The sequence below is a fragment of the Canis lupus genome, chromosome 1 (genome assembly GCF_003254725.2).
Source record: "Canis lupus dingo isolate Sandy chromosome 1, ASM325472v2, whole genome shotgun sequence".
Taxonomy (NCBI): Eukaryota; Metazoa; Chordata; class Mammalia; order Carnivora; family Canidae; genus Canis; species Canis lupus.
Window position 1 is genome coordinate 71,716,697 of NC_064243.1, and position 16,595 is coordinate 71,733,291.

General features: G+C 42.9%; 1 protein-coding gene across 9 annotated transcripts in view; it reads left to right on the forward strand.

Annotated features, from left to right (window-relative positions):
* Positions 1 to 16,595, forward strand: part of FANCC (FA complementation group C) — a 289,577-nt gene that overhangs the window by 263,021 nt on the left and 9,961 nt on the right. For 7 of the 9 annotated variants that reach the window (XM_035707500.2, XM_035707501.2, XM_035707511.2 and 4 more), the window contains 2 exons: positions 3,027 to 3,233; positions 12,870 to 13,025. In XM_035707500.2, the coding sequence (XP_035563393.1) occupies positions 3,027 to 3,233; positions 12,870 to 13,025 (363 nt within the window). Of the gene's footprint in view, positions 1 to 3,026; positions 3,234 to 12,869; positions 13,026 to 16,158; positions 16,283 to 16,595 lie in introns of all 9 variants that reach the window. The other 2 variants (XM_025423138.3, XM_025423140.3) reach the window with 2 other exon arrangements.

The following is a 16,595-nucleotide window of genomic DNA, read 5'->3' on the forward strand; positions in this document are numbered from 1 at the left end:
ACATATGTATTTAAGGGTTGCTGTATGATTAAAAAGAAAGCCTTCTATTTCCCTTTTAAAATCTCAATTAAACTAATTAAGGGAAATTCCAATTATGTTTTCATCATCTTATTTTTAATAATAGTTGTAGTTAAAATGTATGTAGTACTAATGATTTCCAAAGACCTGTTATATATACTTTATGTTTGATTGTTTATAAGCTACGTTGGTATATCGATCATAGAAACTAACAGATTGACTTTTGAACTGTAGAGAAATAATTTTCCCCAAAAAATGTAATTTCTGGAAAGTTCTGCATTGGCATGTCTTTCTAATACTTGTTTTTGTTTGTTTTAAATAAAACCCGTACATAGTTGTTACTCTAGGGTTGCTTTGGCATGCTGGATGAAAACAGATAAGCTCACTCAGAGTAGTTTAGCACCAGCATGTTCACTTCCTTCTTATTCTGTCAGAGGTGGGTCTTTGTCTTGTGATAGAAGCCACATCTTTTATCCCAAAGCCTCTTTCTTCCTCCTTGGTACCCAGCTGGAGGCACTGGTGTGTGTAACGTCCTGAGGAGCAAGTAGGCCCAGTTTTCCTAGCTTAACTATTAATACATACCTCTTCACTTTCCTGGGTTTGAGCTTTAATGCCTTTGATGATCTGTTGGGTGACTTGAGAAACAAACTTTGAGCTGCTTTTGAAGTGTGATTATTGGGAGATTTGAATGAGCCTGACATCTGTGCTTTTTTCTCAAAAGGTGTCATTAAATCCAGTTAATTGCTCAGCTCTGATAGCATTCTGTGGCTAGAAGCACTGCCTCTCCTGGCCATCCTTGAGCTTCATTAATGGGGAAGCAAGAGCATCCACCACACAGACCCACCCTTCTCTCTGCAGAGCATGTTCACTGCTAGCCAGTGTGCATCCTCTTTTGCTAACTTTGAATTGGATCATGATAAAAACAAAAAAATGTCTGTGTTTATATATCCCTAAGAATTAGGCCAGGGTTCATACCCTAACTTTGTCATTCCACCTCTAGGAGTTAACTTACAGAAGTAATTAGAGGCCCATACAAAGATTTATTTATAAGAATATCATTACATGAACATAATTATAATTGCAAATGCTACAAATGGCCTAAACTTTCAATAGTAAGGAACTGACTAAATGGTGACATATTCTAACCATAAACTAGCATTCTGCCATGAAAAATCATGTTCTCAAAGACTACGTGTCACAGATACATGAAATTGCTTGCAGCGCATTGTGAAAACTGTAAGAAAACATAGTGCATAGTGAGTGCTGTGTTCACAGGGCATGGGAAAAAGACGAGAAGGATGTGAACCTGGTTTCCTCCATCTCCCCTGGAGAAAATGGAGCAGGACCAGCCTGAGGTCAAGTTACATCAGAACTTTTATTTGAGTGGTGGATTAACATACTTTTTTGTTCAAACTTTCTACAGTGAGCATATGTAAATTTTCATAATGCAGGATAAAATGTACTACTAAGAAAAGAAAGCTTATGTCTTTTACCTAAAAACAAATTAAAAAGCATTTAAGTTTTTGGCATGTCAGGTGGAAGTTTATGGACACAGAAGGAATTTGAAGGAAAAGATGGTCTGGGTAAAGATCAGTCTTAGGGAGTACTGGACAAGGGTAGAAAGTCAAGAAGATTTTCTTCAGTCAAGAAGAAAATGGATATGAAGACATGGCTTCTTAAGCTCTGAGATTTTTGCACACCATTTCAATGGCAGGAGGGTCTTGGGCTCCCATAGACACCATCAGATGAGGGCAGGCTGGGTCCAGCTGACAGAAGGAGGTGGTGAGAGAGTAGCCCTCTCCTGTTGGAATGCTGCCATGCTCTGTGGAAGAGTCCTGTGGTGCAGTTTCTCACGGTCTTGGACTGTGGTCAGAATAGCTCACACAGCACTCCTAGTGTACTGGAGTTTATGACAGACTTCATTGAACAAGGCCTTAACTTCCAGGAAGGAAAAAAAAAAAAAGACTCACAAAATCCATAAAATTGGTCATGGGAATTCTCAGAATAGGCCTAAGTATTCTAACGAAAGTGACAGAACATAGCTGTTCGTGAGTACCATGTGGCATTTTGGATCTATGGCTTTCAGTTTTTTCTTTGTTTTCCAAGTCACAACTTGATATACCATTCTTAATAGCAAGCAGAAGTCTCAGCATGAAATAAGTATTTTTTATGCAAAAACAACCCACAGACCTATAACAATCACCATTATTATGTGGATTCCACAGACTTGTGACCTCCTCTTGGGCTTTAAACATGTATGAACAGACTGTCCCAGTGTCTAAAACAAAACAAATGTGGTGTGTGTTGTGTGTGTGTTTCCTCCCCTCAAAGATATCAAAAGGCAAAAGGCAAACCTCCTCATTCTTATCAGAACATTGGCTCAGTGGAGATCCAGTTGCATGCGGCTTTAATTGATTTGTGGCTGTGATAGTAAGCAAGTCTTCAAGGAGCTTTTTGTTCTTTTTCCCACAATATAAAAATCTGGCTACATTCTGCTGAGGATTTTTCTCCGTTTCCTTTCTTATTAAAAAAAAAAAAAAAAGTCCATTTTTGGCATGGTGCCTTGCTGCTTAGTGAGCAAGATGAGAGAAAGTCAGATTTCTATTACACCCATTTGGGTTTGTGTAAAGCAGTGTGTAAGCTCAGAAATGAGTTGCTTCTGTCTGCCTTCCCTTGGGCGCCAGTCCTCTTTTCTTTCTGGGGGCTTGCTTCAAAGTCCCACATAAATCCTAGAACGGGGGATCCCTGGGTGGCGCAGCGGTTTGGCGCCTGCCTTTGGCCCGGGGCGCGATCCTGGAGATCCGGGATCGAATCCCACATCGGGCTCCCGGTGCATGGAGCCTGCTTCTCCCTCTGCCTGTGTCTCTGCCTCTCTCTCTCTCTCTCTCTCTCTGTGACTATCATAAATAAATAAAAATTAAAAAAAAAAATAAATAAATAAATAAATCCTAGAACGGTGCATGCCCTCACTCTTCCCTAATCTCTCACCCTGAAATTCTATTTCCCAGGTGGAGTTAAAAGCAGCGCTCATCCACCTTAAGAAGCTGTTCAGAAGTCCAACTCTCTCAGCCAAGGATCTACAGGCAGTAGCTGCAGAGAGCCCAGACAGAGACCCCAGACCAGCTTTGTGTCAACAGCTGAGCAGGCGCCTCCTCCTGAACTTCCTGCTCTGGGCTCCTGGAGGCCATGCCATTGCCTGGGAAGTCATCACCCTTGTAAGTGTTTCCTTTTCTAGCGTGCTAATTCTCATTCACATTGGGAAGAGGTGGATTGTCCACCCAAGGGCCTGGCCTTTCACAAGTGTGTATACCAGGCTGCCTATCCAGACATGGATAGGCAGGCAGTGAAGTTGATAGTTGGGATGGACCCCAGAACCAGCCCCTTGCAACATCTTCATGACTCAGAAGAGAACATGGAGGCTCAGAGAAAGGACGTGACTTCTTCCAGATCATGGCTTGCTGCCAGGGTCCATAGCAAAAGCTAGGTCTTCTATCTCCCCATGTACTTATTCTTCCAGTTACATTGCATGACTCTCTTCCTCCTCATGAAGGCTTCAGTGAGATGTGTTCACTGTAGCAATCCGAAGAGTTTTGTTAATTAAAAAAAAAAAAAAATGTTTTCTTATTACAAAGAATTCCTTCCTGAAGTCCAGCTGGCATGAGGGATAAAAAATGGTCCAAGTCAGAAGTGAGTATCATGCATGGCACTGGATGGTGATTTCCTGAATAATGTCACCAAAGGCATAGGCAACAACAACAATAAATAGATAAATTGAAACTTCCTCAAAATTAAAACCTCTTGTTCATCAAAAGATACTAGCAAGACAGTGAAAGATAAACTCATGGCATGGGAAGAAAATATTTGGAAATCATGTATCCAATAAGGGTTTAATATACACAATATATTAGGAACTTACAACTCAGCAACAGCAAAAATCCAATTCAAAAGTGGGCAACAGACTGGAATTGACATTTCTCCAAGGAAGACATACAAATGGCCATTAAGCACATGAAAAAATGCTCAGCATTATTAGCCATTAGGGAAGTGCAAATCAAAACCCACAATGAAGTCATACTCCACACCCACTAGAATGGCTATTATAAATAAAACAAAATGGAAAAGAAAAAGTGTTGGTGAGGAATAGAGAAAGTGGAAATCTCAAAAGAAAAAAAAACTGGAACTTTCATATATTTCTGGTTGGGAATATTAAAATTGTGCAGCCACTGTGGACAAGTCTGATGGTTCCTGGAAAAGTTAACCAGAATTACCATATGATCTGGCAATTCTACTTCTGTATAAAAGAATTTATAGAATTAAACACTTAGCCACCCCTGTTCATAAGAGCATAGCACAATAGCCAAAAGGTGCAAACAACCCAACTGTCTATCTGCAGATAAATGGATAAATAAAATGTCTGTACATACAGTGGGATATTTTTAAGCCTTAAAAATGAAGTTCTAATACACGTTACCACATGGATGAACTTTGAGGACATTATACTAATGAAAATAAACCATACACAAAAGGACACATACTGTATGATTCACTTATATGAGGTACCTAGAATAGCATATTTATAGAGACAAAAAGTAGAATAGAGGTTACCAAGAGCTGGTCAGGGGAGATGGATGGAGCGCTTGTTTGAGATAATGAAAAAGTTCTTAGAAATGGATAGTAGTAATGGTTAGTGATGGTTGTACAGTATTGTGAATTTACTTCATGCTAGTGAATTGTCCACTTAAAAATGGTTAAAAGCAAATTTAAAAAGCATCCACATACGGGCTCTTGGAGTTTTTATTTGCTTTTGTTTTTATTTTTTATTAACATGTGCATACAGAAAAATGTACAGCTTAATGTTCATAAACCAAAAATTACCAAGCAGCCAGCAACCAATTCAAGAAAGGAATGTTCCCAGCACCCAGAAAACCCCACCCCCTTTTGCTCCCTTCCCTGTGCAGGTTCTGTTTGAATGTGAATATGAGAAGAGTCCCAGTAATAAGTGGAACTGTCAAGAACCCCAGAAGCCAGCAGTCAGGAGGTTCTCCTCAGTCCTAGTAGAACAGTCAGCATGGAGGAGGGAGGCCACAGCAGCCAGTCCGTCTGCCCTGCCTCTCATGTTCAGATAGGCTTCTAATGAGCCTTGGCATTGCCAAGAGCAAAAGAGGACTCCCCTGTCACACATGCTGGGTTTCATCTCTTCAGGGTCTATCCCAGCACAAAATCTATTGTATACTTTTATACAGTGCATACCTCACTTAATTTCAAGTCTGTTTAGGGTGGATGAACTCCATAGATGAGAGCTAAAAAAAAAAATGTCCATGTGTCCATAGACCTCAGTACCAACTAACGTTTTATCTCTGGCCAGGTGCAAGTTTTTTATTTTTTTAATAATTTTTTAAAAAGATTTTATTTATTTATTCATGAGAGACACACAGAGAGAGGGACAGAGACGCAGGCAGAGGGAGAAGCAGGCTCCATGCAGGGAGCCCGATGTGGGACTCGATCCCGGACCTCCAGGATCACACCCTGGGCTGAAGGCAGTGCTAAACCGCTGAGCCACCCAGGCTGCCTCCAGGTGCAAGTTACAATAATCACTTTTCAGCCACTACCTCAGCCAACTGATCAAGGTCAGCATGAACAGTGATAAGTCATGTTGATATAGGTACCCTTAATATAATAATGTGATGAAAATGGCACTTGACTTCTGTGATCTCCCTACCCAAAACCTACAGCACCAGTTTCATATTGAGAAAAGCAATTGACAAGCCCCAATTGAGGGGCATTAAACAAAATACCTAGCCAGTACTCCTCAAACCTGTCCAGGCCACAAAAAAAGGAAAGTATGAGAAACTGTTATAGCCAAGAGGAGCATAAGGAGTCATGAAAATTAAATACGCTGTATCTTGGATGTGATCCTGGAACAAAAAGAGGACATCAGGGAAAAATTGGGGAGATCAGAATAAAGTTTGGCCTTTAGTTAATAAAAATGTATCCATATCGGTTTATTAATTGTGACAAATGTACTATAATAATGTAAGATGTTAACAATGGGAAAACTAGATGTGGAAGATATGGGGTCTCTGTATTATCTTTTCAGGAAACTATAAATCTTAAAACTGCTCTAAAGTTAAAAGTTATTTCAAAAAGTCAGTAGCAGGCATTTTTGAATCATGAAAGTGTTGGAGGCATTTTTGTCACATGAGACAAATGAGATACCATGAGGCAAATGGAAATGGGAATAACTTTCCAAATATTTATGACGGATAGAAAATGCAATTGAAAGAGAAGTTCATAGCCCACCTCAAGAAACAGGAAGTCCCAAGTAAATAACCTAAACTTCATACCTAAATATATCTAAAGGAACTACAAAGAGAACAGGCAAAGCCCAAAGTTAGAAGAAGTAAGAGGATACTAAAGATAGGAGCAGAAATAAAAGAGGAACCAAATACACACACACACACACAGAAAGATCAGTGAAACTAAAACCTGGTTCTTTAAAAAGGTAAAATTGAAAAACCTTCAGCCAGACACACCAAGGTAAAAAAGAGAAGGCTGAAATAATTAAAATCAGAAATGAAAGAAGTTATAGCTGACACCGCAGAAATACAAAGGATCATAAGAGATTACTACAAATAGTTACACACCAACAAATTGGAAAACTTAGAAGAAATGGAAAAATTCCTAGAAACAAGCAACCATCCAAGACTGAATCACAAAGAAATAGAAAATATGAGTAGACTTATTACAAGTAATGAAATTGAATCAGTAAATTTAAAACTCCAAAAAAGACAAAATTCCAGGACCAGACAACCTTACAGGTGAATTCTACCAAATATTTAAGGAATTAATGGGGTGCTGGGTGGCTCCGTCGGTTAAGCAACTGACTCTTGACTTCAGCTCAAGTCATAATGTCAGGGTCATAAGATCAAGCCGCGAGTTGGGTATGCTGGGCATGCTTAATATTCTCACTCTCCTTCTGCCTCTTCCCCACTTACTCTCTGTAAATAAGTAAATAGATAGATAAGAGTTAATGTGCTGTGCTTCTCAAATTACTCCAAGAAATTGAAGAGGAAGGAATGCTTTCTTTTTTTTTTTTTTTAATTTATTTATTTACGATAGTCACACACACAGAGAGAGAGAGAGAGAGAGAGAGGCAGAGAGAGAAGCAGGCTCCATGCACCGGGAGCCCGACGTGGGATTCGATCCCAGGTCTCCAGGATCGCGCCCTGAGCCAAAGGCAGGCGCCAAACCGCTGCGCCACCCAGGGATCCCTGCTTTCAAATGTATTCATAAGGCCACCATTACCCTTATACCAAAACCAGATAACTACCACACACACACACACACACACACAAAAAAAAAAAAAAAAAAAAAACTACAGGCCCAAATCCCTGATGAACATAAATGCTGAAGTCCTCAACAAAATATTAGCAAACCAAATTCAACAATACAGAGCATAAAAATCTATGATCATCTCAACAGATGCAGAAAAAGCATCATCTGACAAAATTAAATATCCATTTATGATAAAAACTCTCAACAGGGTGGGTACAGGAGGAATGTACCTTATCATAATAGGGACCATATATGACAAACCCACAGCTAACTTATACTCAGTGGTGAAAAAAGGATGGAGCTTTTTCTTTAAGATCAGGAACAAGACAAGGATGCTCCTCTCACCACTTTTATTCAACATATTACTGGATGTTCTAGCCATAGCAATCAGGCAAGAAAAAGAAAAGGCATCCAGATTGGTAAGGAAGAAACAAGACTATCACTATTTGCAGAGACATGGTTCTATATTTAGAAAACTACCTAAAGACTCCACCAAAAAAACTACTAGAGCTAATAAATGAATTTAGTAAAGTCACAGTATACAAAATTACCATACAGAAACCAGTTACATTTCTATACACTAATCATGAAGCATCAGGTGAAATTAAGAAAACAGTCCCATTTACAATTGCATTAAAAAGAATAAAATATGTAGGAATAAATTTAACCAAAGGGATGAAAGACTTTGTACTCTGAAAACTGTAAGACATTGATGAAAGAAATTGAAGACAACACAAATAAATGGAAAGATATTCCATGCTTATGAATTGGAAGAATTAATATTGTTAAATTTATTGCCCAAAGCAATCTGCAGATTCACTGTAATCCCCATCAAAATACCAGTGGCATTTTTCACAGAACTAGAACAAAGAAACCTAAGTTTTGTATGGAACCACAAAAGATCTGAAATAGGCAAAGTAGTCTTGAGAAAGAACAAAGGTGGAGGTAACACATGCCCTGATTTCAAACTGTACTACAGAGCTATAATAATCAAAACAGAATGATTCTGGCACAAAACAGACATTTCGATCAATGGAATAGAGAGTCCAGAAGTAGATCCACACATATATGGTTAATTTACAAGAATGGAGGCAAGAATATACAGTGGGGAAAGACACTCAGTAAATGGTGCTCAGAAAACAGGACCACTCTCTTATACCATATATAAAAGTAAATTCAAAATGGATTATAGACTTGACTATAAGACCTAAAACTGTAAAACTCCTAGAAGAAAAAACATAGGTGGTAAGCTCTTTGACATCAATCTTAGCAATATTTTTTTTGAAACAGTATCCTCAGGCAAGGGCAACAGAAGCTAAAATAAAATAAATGGGATTACATCAAACCAAAAAGCTTTTTTTGCACAGTGAGAGAAACCATCAATAAAATGAAAAGGTAACCTACTGAATGGGAGGAGATATATGCAAATCATATATATGATAAGAGGTTAATATCCAAAATATATAAAGAACTTACACAATTTTTAAAAAATGATTAAAAAATGGGCAGAGGACTTAAAAAAGACATTTTTCCAAAGAAATACAGATAGCCAAGAGAAAAGATGCTCATCATTACTAACCATCAAGGAACCACAAATCAAAACCACAATAAAATATCACCTCACATCTGTCAGATGGGCTATTACCAAAAAAAGACACAAAGTGTTGACAAGAATGTGGAGAAAAGAGAACCTGTACACTATAGATGGAATGTAAATTGGTGCAGACATACAGAAAACAATATGAAGTCCCTCAGCAAATTAAAAATAAAACTGTACGATCCAGCAATTCCACTTCTAGTTATTTATCTGAAGAAAATGACAACACCAATTCAAAGAGATAATATGCAGCCCTATGTTCATTGTAGCATTATTTATAATAGTCAAGATAGGAAACAAACTAAGTGTCCATCAATAGATGAAAGGATAAAAAGGATGTGGTATACAAATGCAATATTACTTAGCCATTAAAAATGAAATATTGCCATTTGCAACAACATGGATAGACCTTACCTTGAAATAAGAAAGAGAAGGATTTTTTTAAAAATACAGTATTTATTTATTAACGAGAAGCACAGAGAGAGAGAGAGAGAGAGGCAGAGACACAGGGCAGAGGGAGAAGCAGGCTCATGCAGGGAGCTCGATGTGGGACTCGATCCCGGGCATCCAGGATCATGCCCTGGGCTGAAGGCGGCGCTAAGCCGCTGAGCCACCCAGGCTACCCAAGAGAAGGATTTTTTAAAATAATAATAGAGACACCTGGGTGGCTCAGCAGTTGAGCATCTGCCTTTGGCTTAGGTCGTGATCCCAGGGATCTGACACTGCATTGGGCTCCCTGTGGGGAGCCTGCTTGTGTCTCTGCCTGTGTCTCTGTCTCTGTGTGTCTCTCATGAATAAATAAATAAAATCTTTAAAAAATAATAAAGAGAAATATAAATGCCACATGATTTCACTTGTATGTGGAATCTAAAAAATAGAACAAGGACACCTGGCTAGCTCAGTTGGAAGACCGTGCAACTCTTGATCTTGGGGTCATGAGTTCAAGCCCTGCATAGAGCATACTTAAAGTACATAGGTAGATAAAATTAAAATGTCCTTAACTGTTTAAGGAAAAATAAAAATTAAAACTTAAATGAAAAAGTAAAATAAAATAGAAACAGACTCATAGATATGGAGAACAAGCTGATAGTTACCAGTGTGATGGTTGTAGTGGGGGAGGGGGAGGAGACAAAATGGGTGAAGGGAATTAAGAGGTACAAGCTTCCATTTATAAAATAAATAAGTCATGAATTTTGGTCCAAGATGGCAATATAGGAAGACACTGAACTTGCCTATTTCCACAGACACACTGAATCTATACTTACCTTTAGAGCAATTCCTCCTGAAGAACTGAGGGCTGACTGAACAGCTTCTGCACAAGAGACCACTGGGGAAACAGTCCCTATTCAGAATGGATCACCCTAAGTCTCTCCCAGAGAGAAGGTGCTGAGAGTAAGGAGCCTAGAGTATGTCACCAGTTCAGGTTTGCTGCCTTTCCTGGGCAGTCCATTCCCACAAAACCATCCAGTTCTAGCTGTACATTAATGCTTCCCACCTACACCTGAGGCTGAGGGAAGTGTGAAACCCCCAGTTTCATCTTCATAAAATATCATAAGTCAGCTCAGCTGAAAAAAATTTATTGAAGGGGAAACCCCATGTTGCTCTTTATACACTGGCTTTTAGCAGGTACTAGCTGTCTGGGCACCTTGGAGCACATCTGTCATGACTGAGACAGCCTCCTGGACAAAATGTCCTTATGGGCATTTTGAAACTATTTTTAGTAACATACCAGACTTCCCAACTGGAAGGCTTCCTGCAGTGGCCTCATGACAGGCTGAAGGCAGCCTGGCTAATATAGCTACAAATAGGACAGATGGAAGGACTCCTCTGCCCATTGCCAGTCTCCCATGGATTTGTTCTTGTCCCCTCTATCTCATCATTTCCTTTCTCTGGGAGTGCCCTGGAAGGAGCCCTGGGCTAGGTCTGCTTAGCCTGGGAGTGGGTGGTGGCCAAATGGTAGAAGCGTTGGCTTTGGTGGGATGGCCTTTTTCTTCCAGCAGCCCTCCAGGACCCAACCAGGACCAGCTGTGATGTGAACTCAGGCCCAAGCAGAGCAGCTCCTGGGCAGGCGCCCTGGCCCTGTCCTTACCCAGCATCAGCTCTGGCATGCTGTGCACACTCTGGGCTGCAGACAGCAGTGGCTGCGTGTCTGAGCCCTACCTAAATATGGTCCCACACCCCAGCATCTGCTTAGGACATGCCCTATGAACTGCTTCTCTGGCCTCTGTGCAGGCCCCTGTAATCAGCTCTGCCCACTGTGGGCTTCTGCGAATTCTCACCGACCTTGTTCCACTGAACCCCTGCCCCTTCATGCCCAGTGATCTGCTCCTGGCTGTTAGGTTTCTTACCCTGCTCACTTCCTCTTTGACTAGGAGGAGACAAGTGGCTCAGGTGGTGGTGAGATTTCTCCTGCCCAGAGTTCATGTTTCTCTCTCCTTCTCCTGCTGGCTTTATTTCTGGACCACAACAATTCCCAGGTAAAAATGAGCTAGCATCTGAAATAGAGTTCAGTTCTATAGTTGTTGAACTCAAATGAATTTAGCCTCTCTACAGATGCACCTCGGTCAACAATGCAGGTTGCCTCCCTCAGCCTCAGGGAGGCCGGCATGTGTGACTAGAGATGGTGAGTGGAACAGTGTGAGGCTGAGCTGGTTTGTCAAAATGACGGTGTCAGAGCAGGTGGCCTCCACAGTCAGCTGAATGGCTACACTGCCGGCATGCCAACAGCCCAGGAGGGACCCTAGGATCGTTGGCACTCTCCGCACATTTAGGGTCTAGGAAGTAGATGAACTCTTTTAAGGTGTCCCAGGGAGGCTTAGGCAGTTTCTCATCCACAGAGACAGACTGTATCTGACAGAGATCATCCATAGCATCTGGAATTCTGAGTAAACACCATACAGTGGTAATGTGGACACCAAGGGCTACAGCGAACCCTACCCAGGCTGGTAACCTGCTCCCAACACCCTGGCAGAGCCCCCTCTCAGCCCGGGTTGAAGAGAGCTAATGCTGTCGAGGTGTGCCCCATGGCATCCCTTGCTGCCAGAGCATCTGCCTCAACTGCCTGTCAGAGGTGGTGGCCCCCGGATCAAAGGGCTTCCGGGGCAGTGGGATAGTCCAGGTGCACCAGAAGACCCAGTGTGGACATGGAGAGGAAGCTGACCTTTGGCTGCGATGGCTGATTCAATATTTGACTGAGGATCCCTATAAAGTGCCACACACAGAATGAGTATGTCGATTACTCTCAAAATCAAGGCTTCTCAATGTTCTTGTGTCTAAAAACATCACAGTAAATTCTTCACACAATTCAGTTGTAAGGTTCTCACCCTTCCCTTTTTGCTGAGCTGAAATTCTTAGGAAAATACTTAGGGGCCCCAACAACTAAGAATGCCTTGAGGCTGTATTTAGTAGAACTTACAATTCCTGTGTTTCCTGCTTCCCTTGAGAATTAGGTGTTAAAACCTTAGATGTCCATTAAAAAACAAGTGGAGTGGGTTGCTAGCCCAAGAATGCCATTTATAAAGCTGTTTGTGTGAAAATGGGTGGCATTTTCCTTCCAGTAGTTTCCAGTTATCATATCAGTGTGAGCCTTTTGCAGATGGTCAGGCCATAGCACGCTCACTTGTCTTCACTCCCCATAGCACGGCATGTGACTGGCATTCCAGGAAACGTGGTGCTGCTTTGTAGCCTCTCTGGGTTTCCAGCCACCCTGTCCAAAGAGGGTGATAGCTAGGAAATGACTGCTTGCTGGATGGCCAACCTCAGAACAGACTTGCTCTGCTGACCACCTTGCAAACAAGAGCCCTTCAAAGCTAATAGGAATGCAACTGCTTGCAGGGTGTGTACAGTTGGTTCACTGGACCAAGAGATGGATCTGTCTAGTTAGTGTTTTAGTTTTCTTTCTCCTCTGTCCTCATTGCAGGTGGCTCCAACTGATGAGATAACCCATGAGATTATTGGCTTTCTTGACCAGACCTTGTACAGATGGGATCATCTCTGTGAGGAAGCCCCAAGGTCAAGAAAACTGGCCCGAGAGCTCCTGGCAGAGCTGCACGCGTCTAGTACGAGCCAGTTGAAGGTGGGCCGTGGTTGCAGGGACCAGGATCCCTGAGGGCTATTGAGGCAATGGTGAGCCTGCTTCTTCGTGGAACAAGTCGTGAGAATGAGCCATAGACATCTTGGCAAGATCTGCTCGTACATATTTTATGAAGTGAGAAGACAGATTCTTTAGCCCAAGCCCAGTCCAGTTTATTATTCATGACTGGATTGTGCCTTGAGCATTCCCTCCCCACTCTGCCTAGCTGTCGGAGAATCACCAGGAAAGGCTTAGATAGGAGAACAGATTTTTATTTGTTTTCCCTTATATGAAACCAAGACACACAACTATTATTTGAGTAGTTCAAAGTCTTTGGACCAAGAAATGGATCACAAACTACTGATCATTTAAAAAAGTAGCTTAGTCCTTTTCCACAGGTCTCTTTTTTCATAAGTCACGGTATTGTTACTGGTGGTCCTTTTGATCCATAGAGATTTGAGATAAAACCATACTGTTTTGGTTCCCTAAGAAATTCTTTAGCAAGGAGTTTCTCGGGCACTTGAGAGAGGAAGCAGAGCCCACTCAAGATTGCTGGCAAAGTGGTAATGACCGGGGACCACTGCTCAGCTTTGGGCACATGAGCAGCCCTGCTGTGGAGAACAACACTGCCTGGCAATGAGATAAAGTCAGTTCCCGTGATAACTCTATTTGCTAAACACTGCCACCAGAGGAGCTCATGTGACTTCAAAGATGGCTGACAGGGGACAGTATAGAATATGTTCTGGAAGCATTAGAAGAGATTATGTATCAGTTGTCTGGTTAACCAAAGTGGGAATTAGAATTTTTATTTTTAAGGTTTTACTTATTTGAGAAAGAGAGCATGGGGGGTGGGGCCAACGGACCAGGAGTAGTAGACTTCTGCCTCCAGATGCAGGGCTCAATCCCAGGACCCTGAGATCATGACCTAACACAGATGTTTAACCAACTGAATCACCCAGGTGGCCTCAGAATTAGAATTTTCTAATGAATCGGTAACCCCAATATTTACTTCATATCAATTGAAAAAAATTTCCCCCTTTCATGTTCATTCTTAATATGCATTGATGATGTGCTCTTCTGTGTGCAGTCTGGTGGTTGAGTCAGTCAGGAATTTTTTTTTTTTTAAGATTTTATTTATTTATTCATGAGAGACACAGGGAGAGAGGCAGAGACACAGTCAGAGGGAGAAACAGGCTCCAAGCAAGGAGCCTGATGTGAGACTCAATCCCAGGTCTCCTAGGATCATGCCCCGGGCCAAAGGTGGTGCTAAACCACTGAGCCACCCAGGCTGCCCAAGTCAGTCAGGATTTTATGTCCCCTTTGGTTTATGTGTGAGTAATCTGTGAATTTCCCTTAGTTTGGGCTCCTGTTTGAGGTCTGAGTAACATTTTGTTGAATCAGAAGTTGTGGTTTTAGGGACATTACTGTTTTGGTATATGGCTCTACCTAAGATCTGAAAAATTCAGGAACTTTTGACCTTGAGCTTACCTTTTGAGAAATGGTACAGTTTGAGCAATGTTCTGGTAAAGTGCCGTCAACGTAACTCCCACCATTATTACTTTAATGTAAAAAGTCTTTATCAAAATGTGTAGTCGTTGAAAACGGGGTTCAGCATCCCTTCAGCCTCTAGTGAAGTTACTATGAAGGGAGAGCTTCCAAGAACACAGGCCCAGGGGCCCTGGCACAGCAGACGTCATGTGGCCTGTGCCACCTGAGGCATGCAGGAGCACAGGATGGGCTGTGAGAGGCTGTGGGGATACTTTTAAGACCTCTAGCTTAGGTCTGGGATGAACCTGACAGAGGTTTTCAGAGGTCTGACCACAGCTCTAGAATGATCTGTTACCAATAGCAAGCTAAGAAGCTGAGAGAAATGTCTTAATAATGAAGTTTTTGATAAAGTGTGCTGGAGAAACTGAAAACTGAAATATGTGAATCACTGTCCCCATGAGGTGATCAAAGCAGACAGTGCTGCTGAAAACTGGGGAGAAAAGGCATTACTGACCACCTGTTCATGCAGAGGCTGTCACCTGCAGTTTGTGATGTATGGAATCGGTTAGCTTTTTAAAATTTGTCATTTATTGGGACGCCTGGGTGACTCAGTGGTTGGGCATCTGCCTTTGGCCCAGGGCATGATCCCAGGGTTCTGGGATCGAGTCCTGCATTGGGCTCCCTGCAGGGAGCCTGCTTCTCCCTCTGCCTATGTCTCTGCCTCTCTGTGTTTCTGATGAATAAAATCTTTTTTTTAAAGTCATTTTTTAAATTATAAATAGGTACATTATTCCTAATTTTGTATTCATTAAATACCAAAACCTTTCTCAGAAAAAGCTTCCCTTCACTACCCAATTATGGAAGCTTATAGCCACGCAGTCTATATCGATCTGCCCTTGGAAAAGACCAATGATTGTGTATCCTGTGGGCCTGGGACTCTTGCCATCAGATACCTAAAAACAGGTCCTACTACCGGGGAAGAAGGGCTAGGCCTGTGGGGGGTGGTCCGCAGGGGCTGCTGGAACCAAAGCACATGACTCATACCCATCTTTTTTTAGCTAGACTGAAATCCTCCCGCTGAGTGTGAAGGGAACGTCCTTTATCTGAACGTCCTCCCCGTCTGTGGAGCAGGTCTTGTCCACAAAGCACAGCCCACATGAGCCACGCTTTCACAGGCTCCCCTGGGGGTCATGGAACGGAACGACCTGGCTCCATTCGGTGGCACCTCTAGGCCCGGCTCACAGCCCGCCTGTGCCTCCTGGATGGCCACTGTGCTTTCGGACCCCACGCACTGCAGGCCTCCAGCCAGCAGGTGGGGGGGGGGGGGGGAAGGTGGCTCAGCCATGTGTCTGAAGCAGCCTCTTCTCGGGTGGGATGGAGGTGCCGGGACAGAAATGGGAATGAGTTTAGAGGACAGGAGAAAGCTGCATCTTCTGTTGAGTCACAAGCAGGGCCTGGAAAGGGGGGAGCCACAGAAGGTGCAACCACCGGGGGGCTGGGAACACTGAGGGCAAGCACCGGTGGGCCTGTCCTTACTTACCGGGGGTGATGTGAGGCGTGTGCTTCCAAGGAGGCAGAGACAACGGACTATATGCGCTGCTGTCCCTTTGCCTCTCACCCTGTCACGCTGCTGCCATGGCCACCCAAGATGCTGGGCACGGGCTCCGCCAGACCCCGGTGTTCACGTGGACCCGCAGACTCTCAAGCACAGTCCCTCAACGTCTCCTCACCCACTGTTTTACCCCGGAAGAACCAACAGTAAGGCAAAGTAGGTATGTGTTGAAGTCATCTTGGTGTGCTGGCACCGAGGGAGGGGTGCACAGGGGCCCTGTCTGGGTTGTGGGCCCCTCCTTGTGGGTCCAGCAGGCAGTTCGTGGTTCCCTCCCAGGCCTGGGAAGCCCCTCCTTCCTCCCGTCAGGCCCTCCTCCCTGACAGTTTCTCCTGGCTGGCAAAACACTCCAGGGCTACCGTCACCTGGAGAGCTGGTCCCTGCTTGACCCCTGACCTGTATTCTGGGGGTGCCCCCAGGCTCCACCCTCGGACCTCTGCCCTGTACCCATTCCTGCACTGTGCTTCCAGGGCCAT